The 16,836-nt window shown below is 35.8% G+C and overlaps 1 protein-coding gene across 1 annotated transcript; it reads right to left on the minus strand.

Annotated features, from left to right (window-relative positions):
- Window positions 1–447: 447 nt before the first annotated feature.
- LOC129265130 (cytochrome c oxidase assembly protein COX16 homolog, mitochondrial-like) lies at window positions 448–8,538 on the minus strand. Its single transcript, XM_054903121.2, has 4 exons — window positions 8,299–8,538; window positions 5,586–5,663; window positions 2,455–2,529; window positions 448–2,100 (listed from the first exon to the last, which is right to left on the minus strand). Exons 1-4 carry the CDS (start codon window positions 8,368–8,370, stop codon window positions 1,969–1,971), a joined length of 357 nt encoding a protein of 118 aa, XP_054759096.1. The 5' UTR covers window positions 8,371–8,538; the 3' UTR covers window positions 448–1,968.
- Between the last annotated feature and the right edge of the window lie 8,298 nt (window positions 8,539–16,836).

Here is a 16,836-nt window from a genome sequence, read left to right on the forward strand (position 1 = left end):
CTATCTGGTTATCCTGGGGCAAAGGCTGTGGTTTTTAAAAAGGTTTTCTGTGTTTTGGGGATATTATAAAATATAACCCTCCTTGCTTTTTATTTGACATTTAGAAATTTAAGAGATGGAGGAAATTTTGCATCAAGATTGTTCATTTTAATGTGCAAATTTATCTGCGATAGCTGTGCTTGCTTTTAAAGAATAAGTGAACTCTGATTAAATCAAATATCTAAGATTGTAATTGAAGAAGTGAATAATTGGACAGGTATGACCAGTGTAGGTGTATAGATTAACATTCTGCAGAAATTGCCTGCCCCTGCTCCCAATGTTCACACTCTACTTTTTTTCATTTGTGCATGATCCAAGCCCCTCTCAACATTTTGGTTTACAAATGCGCCTTAATATACTCAGAAACACAATACTTCCAATACAAGAGTCACTGTAAATATCAATTCATACTATGAGAATACAAATTTAATATCACAATGCTCGTAACATTTTTAAAACATTGCTCAAATTCCTTACATAAAAACATACTTGTTGAATGGGTTTATTTCCAATTCGTCTACTATCATTTGGTCTACCATCAGTTCGTCCACTCACCACATGGTCTACTTTTATTTAGTCTAATGCCATTCCGTCTAACAACCTGTCGGTCCAATAGCCATAAGATCCATATACTATTTGGTCTTATTGGACTAAGTGTTAAATTGTGCAAAATGAATGAAAATGAAATGGATATTAGACCAACTGGTTATGAGATGAAGTGATGATTGGACCAAATGGTTGTTAGACAAAATGTTGATGGACGGAATGGCATACATTAGACTACATGAAAGTAGACCATGTGGTGAGTGGACGAGTTGGCAGTAGACAAATTGGCAATTTACAGTTGAATGAACATAATTAAAACAAATTTCAGAAATATAATAAGGTTTAGTGATATGGAACAGCCCTATCCTTGTTTAAACAGTACTATGAGAGTCAAAGGGTAAAGAAAACCATTGAGAATATTGATAAACTGGAAGAAATGGATAATACAAACAAATTATAAAAATAGTTATCTATTCAAAATCCTGAAACCAACAAAGTTTTGAATGGAACACATCAGACGTGTTACTTTAATACAAACAGTTTCAGCATAAATCTTGTTATCAGGGAAAAATTTGATAACAGTTGTCAGATATAATCCTCAAAAATTGGCACAGATATTAAATTTTGAGAACTGAGATTATCTAATTGGTCTTTTCAAGCTATAACTCATTCATTATGTTCATATCACTTAACTAAACAAAAATATTTTTGTAATTGTAATGGACATTAACAATGTGAGAATTTTAGTTTGGTATTATTGAACTATGACTCATATTTTATTTTAAAGTACCAAAATAAGTTTTGATTTTTAACAAAGATGTTAATCAATAATTTAATAAACTTTAAGGTTTTTACAAACATTTAGTATCTTCTTCATGCCATCATTCCTTAAAACAGGATAAATTTCTTTTAATTGCATATTTATAATTCCTACACACTCTGTACAAAGATGATTGAAAGATCAAGCAAAGTTCTAAACTCTGCATGGTACAAATTCTATTCTAGTTTTGGTTTCCAAAGTACTTTAATATACCTTGATGCATAAGGTTCTTGTATTCAAAGACAAATCAAAATCAGAAAACCATTGTATATAAAACCTGCACAGATACTCAAATGATCAAGTCAAACTCATTTAAATTTCTTAACAAAGTGAAGTTCAACAAATCATCGATAAGATTTTTTAAATATAATATGACTATCTAAATATTACACAATTATTTTTATATAATTCACAAATGCCCTGTGTGCAATCTGTAAAATATCTATTGATGTTTCATTAAAAAAAAAAGAAAACAGTGAAACAATGACAGATGATAACACATTGTTGAATAGTCTTTCTTTCAATGAGATATGCATAAAACCTGATGTATAGATAGATTACTGTTATCTCTTTGTTGATATATGTTTGCTTTTCTCATTATTTTCTCTTTGCATCATCTGAAACTCTTTAGAATCCTCCCATGGTCTGGGTCCTCGGATATTGTGCCAGTTGTCCAGATCAGACTGTTGCATTTTCTGCAAAGATGAGAGAAGAAAATCATGATTATAAAACTTTAAGTTGTTGTCTTATTACTTGAATTTATACAGGTAATCTACCCCCCACACAGTATTTGAGGAATTATCTGTTTTGATTTAATCACTGCAAAACACAATAGAGTATTCTCATGGACAAAAATAATAAACAGAAGCCCAAAATGAAATAGAAACAATCAACCAACAATAAAATAATTAACAGGTACAGAATGACATAACTATTTCACTTATATTATCACATTACTTTTTTTTTCAACACAAAATATTACATTAAAGTACCTGCAAATAAATTGCATTGTGGAAACAATACATGATAGTGTAGTAATAACAGGGTACCTCATATTCTTCAGCAACAGAAGCCTTTTTCTCTTTCTGAAGTTGTTTCATTCTTGCCTCAGTTTCTGGATCAACCTTAACATAATATGAGATGGTCAAATTCAAGTTTAATCACATTTATTTTCTTCCCTTTAAGAGGAGGCACAATATCTCAGTCGGTAGAGCAGGGGTTTCAGATTCCGGTGACCAGGGTTTAATCCTTATTACCAGGTCCCTCGGAGAGAACCTTAAGCCGTCAGACCTCTGGTTGCTTGCTTACAAGCAATTATGCTTTCTAAGCAATGAGGTAAAACAAAACAAAACAAAAAAACACCATTTACCATTTAAACATACTGTTAAGCCGTTATATTGACAATTGTATCCTTTTGTTTGACTTCTTTGCAGTTCAGTTCGGTATTCAGCTCAGCTCAGTTTTGCACAAAGTTGGGTTGGAATGCTTGTGTATAAGTGTTATCCACTTTTACATTGCGCTTAATACATTGCAAAAACATCTTTAACCGCTTCACAGATATATATATTACCCCAATTATCAGATCCTGGTTTGCCAAAATATAATTCCTACAACTGTTTAATTTTACACCCCACAATGAGAACCAGATTCTACTTGCATAAAGAAAATTAGTAATTGATGGGTTGAAATTGAATAAACCAAATGGATATAAGTTTTTCTATCCATATATATTCAGCAATGATTCTGGCACATGATGCAATGTCATTATAAATGACACAGGTGATACCAATTTAACTTTACATCAGTTTCATGGAATATTTGCTAATTCTCTGGATGCTAAAGAAAATGACCAGTGTCTTTGTGACTTTTTTATTTTACTTTTATCAAAATACCAAACCGATCCTCACTCATTTCACATCTTACAATTTTTTCTTGTCAATGATTTCATACACTGGCGTAAATCCGTGTTGATGGGTGGGGGGGATGACTGAAATATTTTGGCATTTTTTTGCAATCATGTTTTTAGATATGCAAGGAATTGACATTGATATGTCCACAGTGGCGTATCGTGGGCCACGGCATTGGGGGGGAGGGGCACCAGCAAAATTTTTGAATCACCGAGTGAGTGCGCTAATGAGCGCGCGAAGCGCGCTCAGTTGCCAGTTATACTGACCTAATAGAGACATTTTAAGGACAATGTCATTAAACGGGTATGTATCTCAAAGATCAAATAATGCGAGCGCGAAGCGCGAGCTGAATTTTCTTATATTCACACCTAAACAGGAACATTATAATCAAATTTGTGTAATCATGATATGTACCTGTCTCGCTAAACAATGCGAGCGCGAAGCGCGAGCTGAAAATTTAGATAATTCAGACCTGAAGTGGGGCATTCTAAGGTTTCTTTGTAGGAATTAACTAGGACCATACGTATTTCATTAACCAAATGATGCGAGCGCGAAGCGCGAGCTGAAAATTTTTGATATTCAGTTCAGAAGAAGGGACATTTTAAGGACTGATTATAGGAATTATGAAATATTTGGCATTTTTTTGCAATCATGTTTTTAGATATGCAAGGAATTGACATTGATATGTCCACAGTGGCGTATCGTGGGCCACGGCATTGGGGGGGAGGGGCACCAGCAAAATTTTTGAATCACCGAGTGAGTGCGCTAATGAGCGCGCGAAGCGCGCTCAGTTGCCAGTTATACTGACCTAATAGAGACATTTTAAGGACAATGTCATTAAACGGGTATGTATCTCAAAGATCAAATAATGCGAGCGCGAAGCGCGAGCTGAATTTTTTTATATTCACACCTAAACAGGAACATTATAATCAAATTTGTGTAATCATGATATGTACCTGTCTCGCTAAACAATGCGAGCGCGAAGCGCGAGCTGAAAATTTAGATAATTCAGACCTGAAGTGGGGCATTCTAAGGTTTCTTTGTAGGAATTAACTAGGACCATACGTATTTCATTAACCAAATGATGCGAGCGCGAAGCGCGAGCTGAAAATATTTGATATTCAGTTCAGAAGAAGGGACATTTTAAGGACTGATTATAGGAATTCATGAAGAGCAGACATATCTCACCAATCCACTAATGCGAACGTAATCACGGACAGGAAATGTTTCATATATATACGAAGACCTTAACATGGAGCAATCACTTTTTTGAGTCATGAAAAAGAAGCATATGTCACTACATAAACAATGATAACTTAAGTGCTAGGAAATATATTTGGTTTATATTAACTTGAAAACGGGATGTTTTAGTACAACAGGATTATATATCTCGTTAAACAGACAGTGCGAGCACCAGGAACAATGAAGACGTAGGCCCTGGGCAAATTATGTTTCATAAAGTTATGATTTATATATAACAAACACAAGTATAGAATGAGGTATCAGAAAGAGCCCAAAAGTATTTTTGATTTCATTCTTCTGTTTTTGATCTCCAAAAACGAAATCACAACAGGTTTTTCTCGTTGTGATTTCGTTTTTGTGTTTTCAGAGACCAAACCATGAGGTTGATTTCCGTTTTTGCTCTGCGATGATCGGGAATGAAAAACGAATTATCCATTAGTACCCTGATTGTTTCTCTTCCTTTCTCCCTCTTTTCTCCTTTTCCTCGTTTTTTTTTTTTTTGGTCAGCCGATGGGGGGGGGGGGATGTGCCCCCCATGCCCCCCGTAGTTACGCCACTGTATGTCCATATGACAAATACCCCTCCAATATTATTATCTGTTTTACCCCACTGATGGTTTAATGGTTTTATTAGAGATTACATTCAAAAAATTTTGACATTCCATCTTATTCCCTTCCCAAAGACCCCAACATTGATGAATTGGAAGAAACGGGGGTTTCTCTTCAATGTTATAATAAGGACATACGTATTTCGTTTGGAAATGGTGAACTGGCTCTTTATTTGCATTTTATGATTCAATAATATTGTTTTATTTGTTAAGCGGTATTTTAGGAAGAATTTTCACCAATAAAACAATTATCTCTTGTGATTTTTTTTTCATTTCTTTCGTAAAAAGTGGGGGGGATGTTTGTACAGGCCATCCCCCCTCCTCGAAAAGTGGGGGGGATATATCCCCTATATCCCCCCCATCCCCCCCCCCGCGATTTACGCCAGTGATTTCATATCTGATCTTCACTCATTTCTCATCTTACCGTTTTTCTCTTATCAATGATTTCATATCTGAGAGATCGAAACTCTTTCAGTCCATAGGCACCACCAATAACCAATACCTAGAATAAAAACAAAAATCAAATCAAAGTAAAATTTATACCTTGGATGTAGGCATTTAAAGTTAATAACTTATTTGCATCTCAATGGCTTCTCGTGAAGAATTCTAGACACATTTAACGGCGCAGTACAGCATTTGAACATGGACAGGCAAAACTTCATTAGGGTCAAATTTCTCTTCTCTGGAGTTCCAATATTTCAACAAATTGGATTTGAAGCTGTTTACAGATGGGCTTTCGACTACACTTGATCTGACTCAGTCTTAGATTGACTTACAATTTCCTTATTTATAAATAGAATTTAACTATAAAGTAATATTGGTATTAGGTGATATATAAGCAAGTACGACAAGCATAATTTATATTAACAAGTGGAACGCCTCTGGCAGTCCCGCCTGCATTACGCAATGCGATATAGCAGCAGTGCTTCCTTTGAAAATAGCTAATGAATATTAGTATATTAGATTTGTCATTTTGCCTCCGACGAAGATTCTGCTAGGATCAATAGCTTAGGCCCCTTTTGACTTTCTAATGAATATTATTCACAGAAGAAAACACTAATATGATGCCCATTGACCCAAAATGATCTTTGACCATGATCATGTGACCTAAGACGTGCAAAACAATCATTCATAGTTGATTATCCTTATGTCGATGTTTCATGAGCTAGATCCATAAACTTCCTTAGTTATGCCAATTCAACACATACTCCCAACACGGCTAGAGTTCATTGACCTTTAAATGACCTTTGATCTTGGCCATGTTCCTGAAATGCATAGAGGGTATTCAGGGATAGACTGCTGCTCTTATGTCCACGTTTCATGAACTAGATCCATAGACTTTCAAAGTTATGATGACAATTCCACAAATAACCCCAGCATTACCAAAGTTTGTTGACCCTAAATTACCTTTGACCTTGGTCATGTGACTGGAAACTCACACAGGATGTTCAAGGATACTTGATTGCTCTTATGTCCACGTTTCATGAACTAGATCCATAAAATGTCAAAGTTATGACAATTCCTCAAATAACCCTAACATGGCCAAAGTTCGTTGACCCTAAGTGACCTTTGACCTTAACCATGTGACCTGAAACTCAGGCAGGATCTTTAGTGGTACATTATTACCCTTATGTCTACGTTTTATGAACTAGGTCCATATACTTTTGAAGTTATGACAACATTTCAAAAAACTTAACCTTGGTTAATATTTCGATATTGATTTCCCCAACATGGTCTAAGATCATTGACCCTAAATGACCTTTGACCTTGGTCATGTGACCTGAAACTCAGACAAGATGTTCAGTAATACTTGATTACCATTATGTCCAAGTTTTATGAACTAGGTCTATATACTTTCTGAGTTATGATAACATTTCAAAATTTAACCTTGGTTAAGATTTCAATGTTTACGATGCCGCCACCGCCGTCGGAAAAGCGGCGCCTATAGGCTATAGTCTCGCTCTGGTATGCAGGCGAGACAATAATTATGTTCCTGTAACTAAGTATTACGTCAATTACATTCTGACCTCACACACGCACATCCCCTCATCCTATGCCATGGCAATGTACAATAATCTTGTCTTCATTTAACAACCTCTATGACTGTGCTGAATGTCTGGTGATTAAACAAGAATCTCAAGCCTTGAATTAAATAAATCAAATAAATGTAAGATTCTAACCTAGACAAGAGTAAACTGTAGTAACGTAGCTGTCAAAACTCAATGGAGAACAGCTGGACTATGAATTGGAATTAGATCTAACGTTAGATGGTATTTGTTGTTCATTTTGTTACAAATCTATTTTGAATACCTTTTTGAGCGCGAGTTGTATTATTGGAAAGACTTCCCTATGTCCCCTCCACTAATTAAAAAAAATGTTTCTCCAAAACCCCTTCTTTCATTCTCTTTTTCTTCTTTATTTCTTCTCAATACTTCTGGTTGGAACTTGGATTTGAACCTCTCGCTGCAGAACGAGGCATCTCCAGTCTGTCACTTTAGCCTTAGGGCCTACTCACCGAGCTAGCACTGTAGCAGGAATTGTTGAAAGCCATGGGTTTCATAACAGTTATCGTCGTTTTCTTGGGTCTTAGGTTAAGGTGCGTACCATTCAGATATGAATATTTACGCCTATGATTAAATTTACACCTATAATGAATATTTATGCCTAAACGTCTACTCTCCAAGAGTATTGGGTATTCATTTTTCTGACTAAATAAACCAATGCCATTGGGAGTTACAAACATCGAGATTTTGACAGAATTTAAACTTCATATTTTTTAAATCCAATTTTCCTTCCTTAATCTCTTCTAATTAGATAATTTTTGATAAACCTCCTGTTTTCCATACTTTTTTTCAATTTCAGTGTAGGGGACACAAGTCTTGCCGTAATGGAACATACTCAACATAGACAGTGTGGTGAATTGCAGACAATCGACAAGACTCGGCTCCGATAGATAAGCGAATTAAATATATAGTGGATACCGGTACGTCAATATGATAGTACGGGACTGAACATTAAATTGCTAAATTAAAGTCTTTCACAAACGTCTTTATCTTTAAATAAAACTGTCAAAACGAACACCATTAATGCAATGAATATTGTGTGTCTTAAAAACTTATGGAACTTAAAAATCATACCAACATAGGAAGTCCGTAACGAAGAAAAGAATTCTTCTTTATTGCTTGAAGAAGTTTCATGGGCGCTGACATATTGATTTAGCTTGCTCGGTAGTCTTCTGCATGCATGAAGACCGTACCCCGTACCGTTTACACACAGACTGTAGCCTAGTCTTACGTCTAAGTCCTTTTTTGAAACTTGCAGACTACACCCCTCCCCATAGGCGGATCCAGGGGGGCCGAGGGCCCGCCCCCTCCCCTATTAGCGGAGCAAAAAAAGGAAAGAAAGGGGGAAAAAAGGAGGAGAAAAAAGAGGAGAAAAAAGAAGAGGAGGAAGACGAGTCAATAAAATAGGATGAGGGGAATTAAGACTTGGAAAATAAAAAGAATCTTTCATGTCACTATATTAAATTTTTAGCTGGCGCTTCGCGCGCATTGCCTGTTAGGTGGTCTTCATATCTTGTTCAATATGGAGCTTAAATATCAAGTTTGGAAGTCAATGTATGAAATATATTTCACCTCGGAAATCGATCTTTCATTATTTTGTGTGATTTACAAATTGATTTTTAAAAAGTGTTCTGTAAAAATGTCAGTTTTATGGTATGAATATCAACATTTTCTGCTCTCGCTGCGCGCTAGCAAATTTTGATTTATCAGGAACCTATTATTTTTGTGTATTCCATAATTTTTTCAAAATACCCCTTTTCAGGTCTGATTGTTAACAAAGTATCAGCTAGCGCTGCACGCTCGCATTTTGACTGGCTTTTAAGTCTAAATCTCGAAAAATTTTCCGCTCGCATAAATTGTTTAGTTATAAAGCTATCCTTGAAATGTCCAGTTTTCAGGCTATGATATCATCAGATTTCGCGCCCTCGATCATTAGGCATTAATGAATAAGATATTAATTTTAAAACAAAATTGTTCTCATTGTCATCATTTTCATATGATGACATGTCCTAAGGATGTCCCGGTCCTATGTCAAAACTCATGCAGAGTAATGATAATGAAAAATATCAGCTCTTTATTAAATGCGATCCATATCCACCTCACAATTTTCCTACAAAGTGCTGGAAATATATAGAGCAAAGTTGACTTTTTTTTCAGATCGGCCATATCAAATAGTTTAAGCTCGCGCTCGCTTTGATTTTCATGATAAAATGTGTATTTAGAATGCATAGATTCTAGGTCTAAATATGAAACATGCGCACGCATGTTTATTCAGATACTCAACTTGTTCTCTATTTAATTCATTATCCAGTTTCAGATCACAATATCAAAATTTTTCTGCTCGCGCTTTGTGCTCGCATTATTGAGGTAGGAAGATCCCTTATTGCTCAGTCTTTTTAATGATTTACAAAACATGAATAGAGTGTCCCATTTTTAGGGATTTTTTTCCGCTCGGGCTTCGCGCTCGCATAAATTGTTTAGTTAGATAGCTATCCTGCTCACGGTTACAAAAATTGATTGAAATTTTCCATTCTCTGTGTAAAAATGTCAAAATGTTTCAGCTCGCGCTTCGCGCTCGCATTATTTGATTGTTGGCAAATTGCAAGCAGTCCTTAACAGGTACCTTTTCGATCAGTTCAAATTAAACGTATATAAAAATTTTCTGCTCGCACTTTGCGCTCGCATTATTAATGTAAGGAAGATCCCCAATTACTTATCCTATTCATTATTTAAAAAAACATGAATAGAGTGTTTTGTTCAGTGCTTCGCGCTCGCATCAATTGTTTAGTTAATTCTGTTAAAGTTACAAAAGTGCTTATAGAATTTCTATTCTTTAGGTAAAAGTGTCAAAAAAAATTCAGCTCGCGCTTTGCGCTCGCATTATATATATATAAGGATTATCATATTATGTAATTATGTATTTATGTTGATTTATAAGAATAAATCTAAGAAGTAAATATTAGGACTACCCCTTCAAAGAAACCAAAAATCATCTTCGAGCGGCCGATTGGCGAAAATATGGCTGAAGAAAAATTCCGGGCCCCCTTTTGGCGAAGGCTGGATCCACCCCTGCCTCCCCCTGTAATATAAAATCTATAAAGTACCATTTTCCCAGAAAACTAAACAAGATCTTTAAGATCAATATCATCCCAATATCAAGTTTATTTAAATAGAGGAAAATCCCAAATCAATAGAAGTTAAAAATCCGATGCAATTAAGAAAATTATGACATTTCAGAGCTTCACTTATTTTCACTAAACAGTGGAACATCCTGATCAGTAAGCAAATGACACAATGAATAATGTCACATAATCACTAATTCTTTGGGGTTTTTAATCTAGAAGATCTGATGAATGTCTTGATTTATTCACATACCGGAATGACAATGTCACATTTTTACTTACGTTATGTTTTTCATTATAAAGAATGAAATTTAGAATTATTTCTTATTGTGAATAATTTAAAATACACAATAAATAGTGAGTGGCACTAGCGTACCTACGGGGGGGGGGGGGCAGGGGGGGCACTCTGCCCCCCCTGACGAGATTTTGAAGACCTTTTTTTTTTTTTTTTTTTTTTTTTTTTTTTTTTGCTTGTCAAATTTTTTCTGGTACGAAAATCTTTATTTTGTATTGATGACCCCTTTTTTTTTTTTTTTTTTTTTTTTTTTTTGCTTGTCAAATTTTTGGGCGGCCAATTTTGCCCCCCCTGTGAAAAATCCTAGGTACGCCACTGGTGAGTGGATTATGTCATCGATTTATTTATCGCCTGCATTGTGCATCTAATTTTATTTATTAAGGTCAAGTCCACCCCAGAGAAATGTTGATTTGAATAAAAGAGAGAAAAATCAAACTAGCATAACGCTAAAAATCTCATTAAAATCTGATGTAAAATAGGAAAGTTATGACATTTCAAAGTTTCGCTTATTTTTCACAAAACAGTGATACGCACAATTCAGTAACATGCAAATGAGACAGTCGATGATGTCCTTCACTCAATATTTCTTTTTTTTTTTTATAGTTTGAATTACTAGCTAGTATACAATATTTCATCTTTTACATATTTGACAATAAGGACCAACTTGACTGAACCAAATAATGCTAAATAATGCTAATTCCACGGGTTCAGGGAGAATTAATCGTTGTTTCATATGACAATGAGAAGAAAATTAGAAGATTCCATATTTCATCTCATAAAATACAAAGAAAAAGTGAGTGGATGATGTCATCAGTCTCCTCATTTGCATACCGACCAGGGTGTGCATATAACTGTTTTTTGAAATCAAGCAAAACTTTAAAATGTCATAACTTTCTTATTTTACAACTGATTTTGATGAAATTTTCAGTGTTATGCTTTGTTGGATTTTCTCTTTTTATTCGAATCAACTTTTTGTTGGGGTGGACTTATCTTTTAAACTAAGTCAAATTTAACAAATAACTTTTTTATGTTTTATCATCGGATTTTCATAGCATAAAAAAAAACAATAATCGTACAACAATGCCCTGGAAGAAAAATAATCAAATTAAAGCAGATCACTATAATCACAAGTAAATAAAACAACAACAGATTCTGGGGGGTTCTGCCATTGGACAGCATCCGCGCGAATACTAACGTAGACACAAAGGGGGTGTTTTCACGAGTAGGCGCGAAACGCGAATAGAGTTTTAAAAAATGCCAGAAATGAGAAAATCACAATGGACTAACTTGAATAGATCATGCAATTGGCAAATCTGGGACTTTCTGCACAATAAATTCCGCGTATAGAGGGTCCCATCGGCCTGTTCTCGATTTAATATTGAGGCTGCTTTCTTAGGACGATTCTCGAGCGGATGCTGTCTACCCCCACCCCCTCCAGGGTGAACCTGATACAAAAACTGAAAGATAACTGGTGGTTTTGATTGAATATTAATGTATAACAGTTACAGTATATTCTCAACAGGGGACCACTCTCTGTCATGTATAAGTATTTTCTTTTTGCATATGTTCAGCAAAACCAATTCAGTACGTCTGATATTGATATTTTACATCAAATTTCTATGATTTTTTCAGCACTCTTCTTGTCTGAACTTTCTATTCTTATTTAATTCCACTTGTTGCTGGGGTGTAGGGCTAGTATATAGGACAAAGTGGAATTTATTTTAGGGACCTAATCGCACATCAGAATACTCATGACTATGTTAGCCATATAGATTTAAAAAAAAATTATCAAATCTCCATTTAAACATGTTCTTCTCTTTTTTTCTGCTTTAATAGAAGCAAATCAAAGTCAGGACGGACTTCCACTTCAAAAGTGAGGATGGTATAGGCCTATCGGTATCCCGGGGGCCAGTTAAATATATTGCTGTACGTGTACACGCGTGACAAAAAAAACGCGTTTAGGGGGTGTTTTGTCAGTTTTGGATGCGGGCCGCGCGTGCACTCGTTAAGGGTATAAAAAACACAAATTTTCAAAAATGAGGGTGGTTTTGAAAAACTGGTCAATGGCTAATCGCGGGGACAAATGTATTTAGGGTATGGTTTTTTTTCCAATGCTTTTTTTTTTCTCAGACTAGCCAAACGTGTTTAGGGTACGTTTTTCCCCCAAACTTTTTCCTCCTCGTTTCTGAAGTGTTCAGGTTCTTCCTGATTGTGGTATTTTAACCATAAAACTGCACTGGGGGGTATGCAATACCCATGAATATAGTGTCGTCTATATTTAAATATATTGTTAGCAAGAAGACCAAACTTGTTTAGGGTCATATTCTGGCGACAACTTGTTTAGGGGCCAAACAGTGGCGTACCAGGCGGGGGGGCAAGTTGCCCTCCCCTGGCGGATTTCACCGGGAAAATAAAACAAGTGGAATGCCTCTGGCCGTCTCACCTGCATCACGCGATTCAATATAGCAGCAGTGCTGATTTTGAAAACTACTATAACTCGCACAAGATGTTCAGTGATACTTGGTTACTCTTATTTCCACGTTTTATGAACTAGACCAATACACTTATAGAGATATGATGGCAATTCAACAAATACCCCCAACGTACGTGGCCAAAGTTCTTTGACCTTACATGACCTTTGACCTTGATCATGTGACCTGAAACTCGCACAGGATGTTCAGTGAAACTTGATTACTATTATGTCCAAGTTTTATGAACTAGACCAACACACTTTCAAATTTATGGCTGTAATTCAACAAATACCCCAATTTGGCCAAAGTTCATTGACCCTAAATGACCTTTGACCTTGATCATGTGACCTGAAACTTGCACAGGATGTTCAGTAATACTTGATTACTATTATGTCCAAGTTTCATGAATCAGATCCATAACCTTTCAAAGTTATGATGGTAATTCAACAGATACCCCCAATTCGGCCAAAGTTCATTGACCCTAAATGACCTTTGACCTTGGTCATGTGATGTGAAACTCATGCAGGATGTTCAGTGATACTTGATTAACCTTATGTATAAGTTTCATGAACTAGGTCCATATATTTTCTAAGTTATGATGACATTTCAAAAACTTAACCTTAGGTTACGATTTTGATGTTGATTCCCCCAACATGGTCTAAGTTCATTGACCCTAAATGACCTTTGACCTTGGTCATGTGACATGAAACTCAGGCAGGATGTTCAGTAATACTTGATTAACCTTATGGCCAAGTTTCATGAACTAGGTCCATATACTTTCTAAGTTATGCTGTCATTTCAAAAACTTAACCTCAGGTTAAGATTTGGTGTTGACGCCGCCGCCGCCGCCGCCGTCGGAAAAGCGGCGCCTATAGTCTCACTCTGCTATGCAGGTGAGACAAAAAACGGGGAAAAAATAAAAGGGAGGGAGAAAGAAAGGGAAAGGAAAAGGGAAAAGGAAAGGAGGAAAAGGAAAGGGAAAAGGGAAAAGGATAGGGAAAAGGGAAAAGAAAACGAAGCAGATAATATATTTTTAATGGAAAAGGAAGGAAAGCGGGAAAATGAACGAAAGAACATTTGAGAAAAAACAAATCATTCCGAAATAGGCCTATGTAATGCAATAGCATGATGGGAAATAAATTAAAAGATGACAAAGAGGCAAACAATAACGGGAATTAAATGAAGGTAGAATGTAATATAGTCAAAAGCTAAATTGGAAAACAAAGAAAAGGGACAAGAAAAAAACTTAATAACATGACCAGGCTGCCGAGGATAGAAAATAAAGAGCGGGAAGAAAGATGGACTGCATACAACATTGTGCTATTATAAGCTTGCTAAATTCAGTATGCAAATAAGCTACCGGGGCTTTGCCCCAGACCCCTCGCAGTAGGGGCTCTTCATCTATAACCTCCAAATGGCTCTATAACGCCCCCCTATAGGGACCCTTCATACATTAAGCGTTACGTTCAATCAGTGGCGTACAGTCGGGGGGGGGGGGTCTTCGTTCCACACCCAAGAGGAAATAAAAGAAATTATATAGGAGACAACGTATAATGAAATGAATGGAAACAATGAAATGTGTTATTTGCTGAATATAATGGATATCTATCACATAATTAAAATTTTATTTCAATAGGCATTTTTCCAGCTCGCTTCGCTCTTTGGCGACTTTTTACGAATTTTCCCACATTGCTGTTTTGCCCCCTCAAAATATTTGGTTCAACTGGATTTAATAAATGTGTTGTGTAAAAGCTATATTCTGTATATACCCGCGATTTGATTAAAAATAGCGGCAATCTGCGAGGTTTAAATGGCTTTGATATCAAGAAGTTCCGGGGGGTCCAGACGGACCCCAACCGCAAAGCACTGCCGTATATTATTATGGAAGGGTTGGGCCATGGTCCCCAAAAGTTCTACAACCAAGAAAAAAAGGAGGAAAGAAAAGCAAAGGAAAAGTGGAAGATATGATTTTATTTACTGAATACAATGTCAAAAAATATCTCAAAGTTAAATTCTCATGAAAATGTGATTTTCATTCTCGCTCGCTTTGCTCGCTCGGGACTTATATTAAGCAGCTTTTTAGCACTTGCGCCATACTGCGCCTCTCGTTTTTTACTCTTCACGCTACTGTTGCAAAGAATCATGTTCAGAGTGGCATACAGACCACTAAAAAGGAATGGAAAGAGAGAAGAGTGAAATATATTATTCTCTGGATATCATATGTCAAAATCTATCACAAAATTTGATTTTTGTATTAAATATGTCAAAAATTTTGCTCGCTCGCAACTTTTTTTAAAGATAAATTCTGCCTGATACGCAATGTCTGGCCCTCTCAAAATCGTCGCCTCATTACACCATTACGCCTGTTCATACCATGATATGACCGGGAATTTTGGGCTCTTGCCCCCCTGGCCACCGACCCCTGTTACGCCGCTGGGGTCAAAATGTGTTAATGAAACTCGCAAAAAATTTGTTTAGAGGGTTGTTTTGCACACAGAGAAAAAATCGTTTAGGGGGTGTTTGGAAATAATTTGGCCACGCTTGTGTACAGTAATACATTTGACCCCTCCCCCCCCTCCCCGGATCGGTATATATGATGGAACTTGTGTTATTGATCGAGCGAGGCATACAAAAGTTTTGAAAGAAGGTTCATATCAATTTTTGTTTTTGTTTTGTTGTTGATAGATTAAGAAAGGTACTGCAATAAGTAGAGTTGGATCACATGTGGTTCATCCAGGGGGGGGGGTATTCCTTCTTATTTGGACCATTCCAAGAAAAAGAAAATCATGTTGCAATATTTTTATGAGAAACTAAATTGTTAACCCTACCGTGTGAACATAAAATTGGGTATAAAAGAAATCTACCTGTCTTCAATTTTTTTTTCCAATTTTTTTTAAAAACAACTATTATGGATCTAACCCCTTTTGCAAGCAAACTGAAATGGATCCAATCCCTTTTGAATGAAAACGTGATTTTTCTTTGCCACTTTTATTCACGTTTTAATGGGAATTTCACATTTTCTTTGGTATCATCAGAGCGACTAAAAATCTATAGGTTTTTAGAACAAAAAGCAATAAAATTTTATGAAAAATGGATCTAACCCCTTTTGACAAGTGAGCTCTTCAAAGAGTTTGATTGCAAAAGGGGTATTAGATCCACTCCAAGAAAATCTTTTTTTTTATTCTCCCATATTGCAATATTTTTATGCGAAACTAAATATTCATGATACCCTACCATGTGAACATAAAATTGGATATAAAAAAATCTACCTATCTTCATACTTTTTTTTTAACATTCTTTTCCAAAAATTTCCTTTGTGGATCTAACCCCTTTTGCAAGCAAACTGAAATGGATCTAACCCCTTTTGAAAAAAGGGGATTTTTCTTTGTCATTTTTGTTCGCTTTTTAATGGGAAATTCAACTTTTCTTATCATCTTATGGAGCTACTAAAAGTCTATACATTGAGACCAAAAAAAAATCATTTTAAGTTGATGAAAAATGGATCTAACCCCTTTTGCAACTGAGCTCATTTGTAGACCTACCGAAATCCGTTTGGAAAAATATGCACATTCATCACAGATGGTGATTTTCTTTAATTTAAACACACAGCTACTTCAGGCAGAAAGTAATCTGAGTGATGGTAAAAATATTTACTTGCACAGTCTGCCCCTTTTGACTTATAAGTATTTTTTTTTTTTGGGGGGGGGGCTTAGCCACCACCCTC

This window comes from Lytechinus pictus, chromosome 7 (assembly GCF_037042905.1).
Source record: "Lytechinus pictus isolate F3 Inbred chromosome 7, Lp3.0, whole genome shotgun sequence".
NCBI classification, from domain to species: Eukaryota; Metazoa; Echinodermata; class Echinoidea; order Temnopleuroida; family Toxopneustidae; genus Lytechinus; species Lytechinus pictus.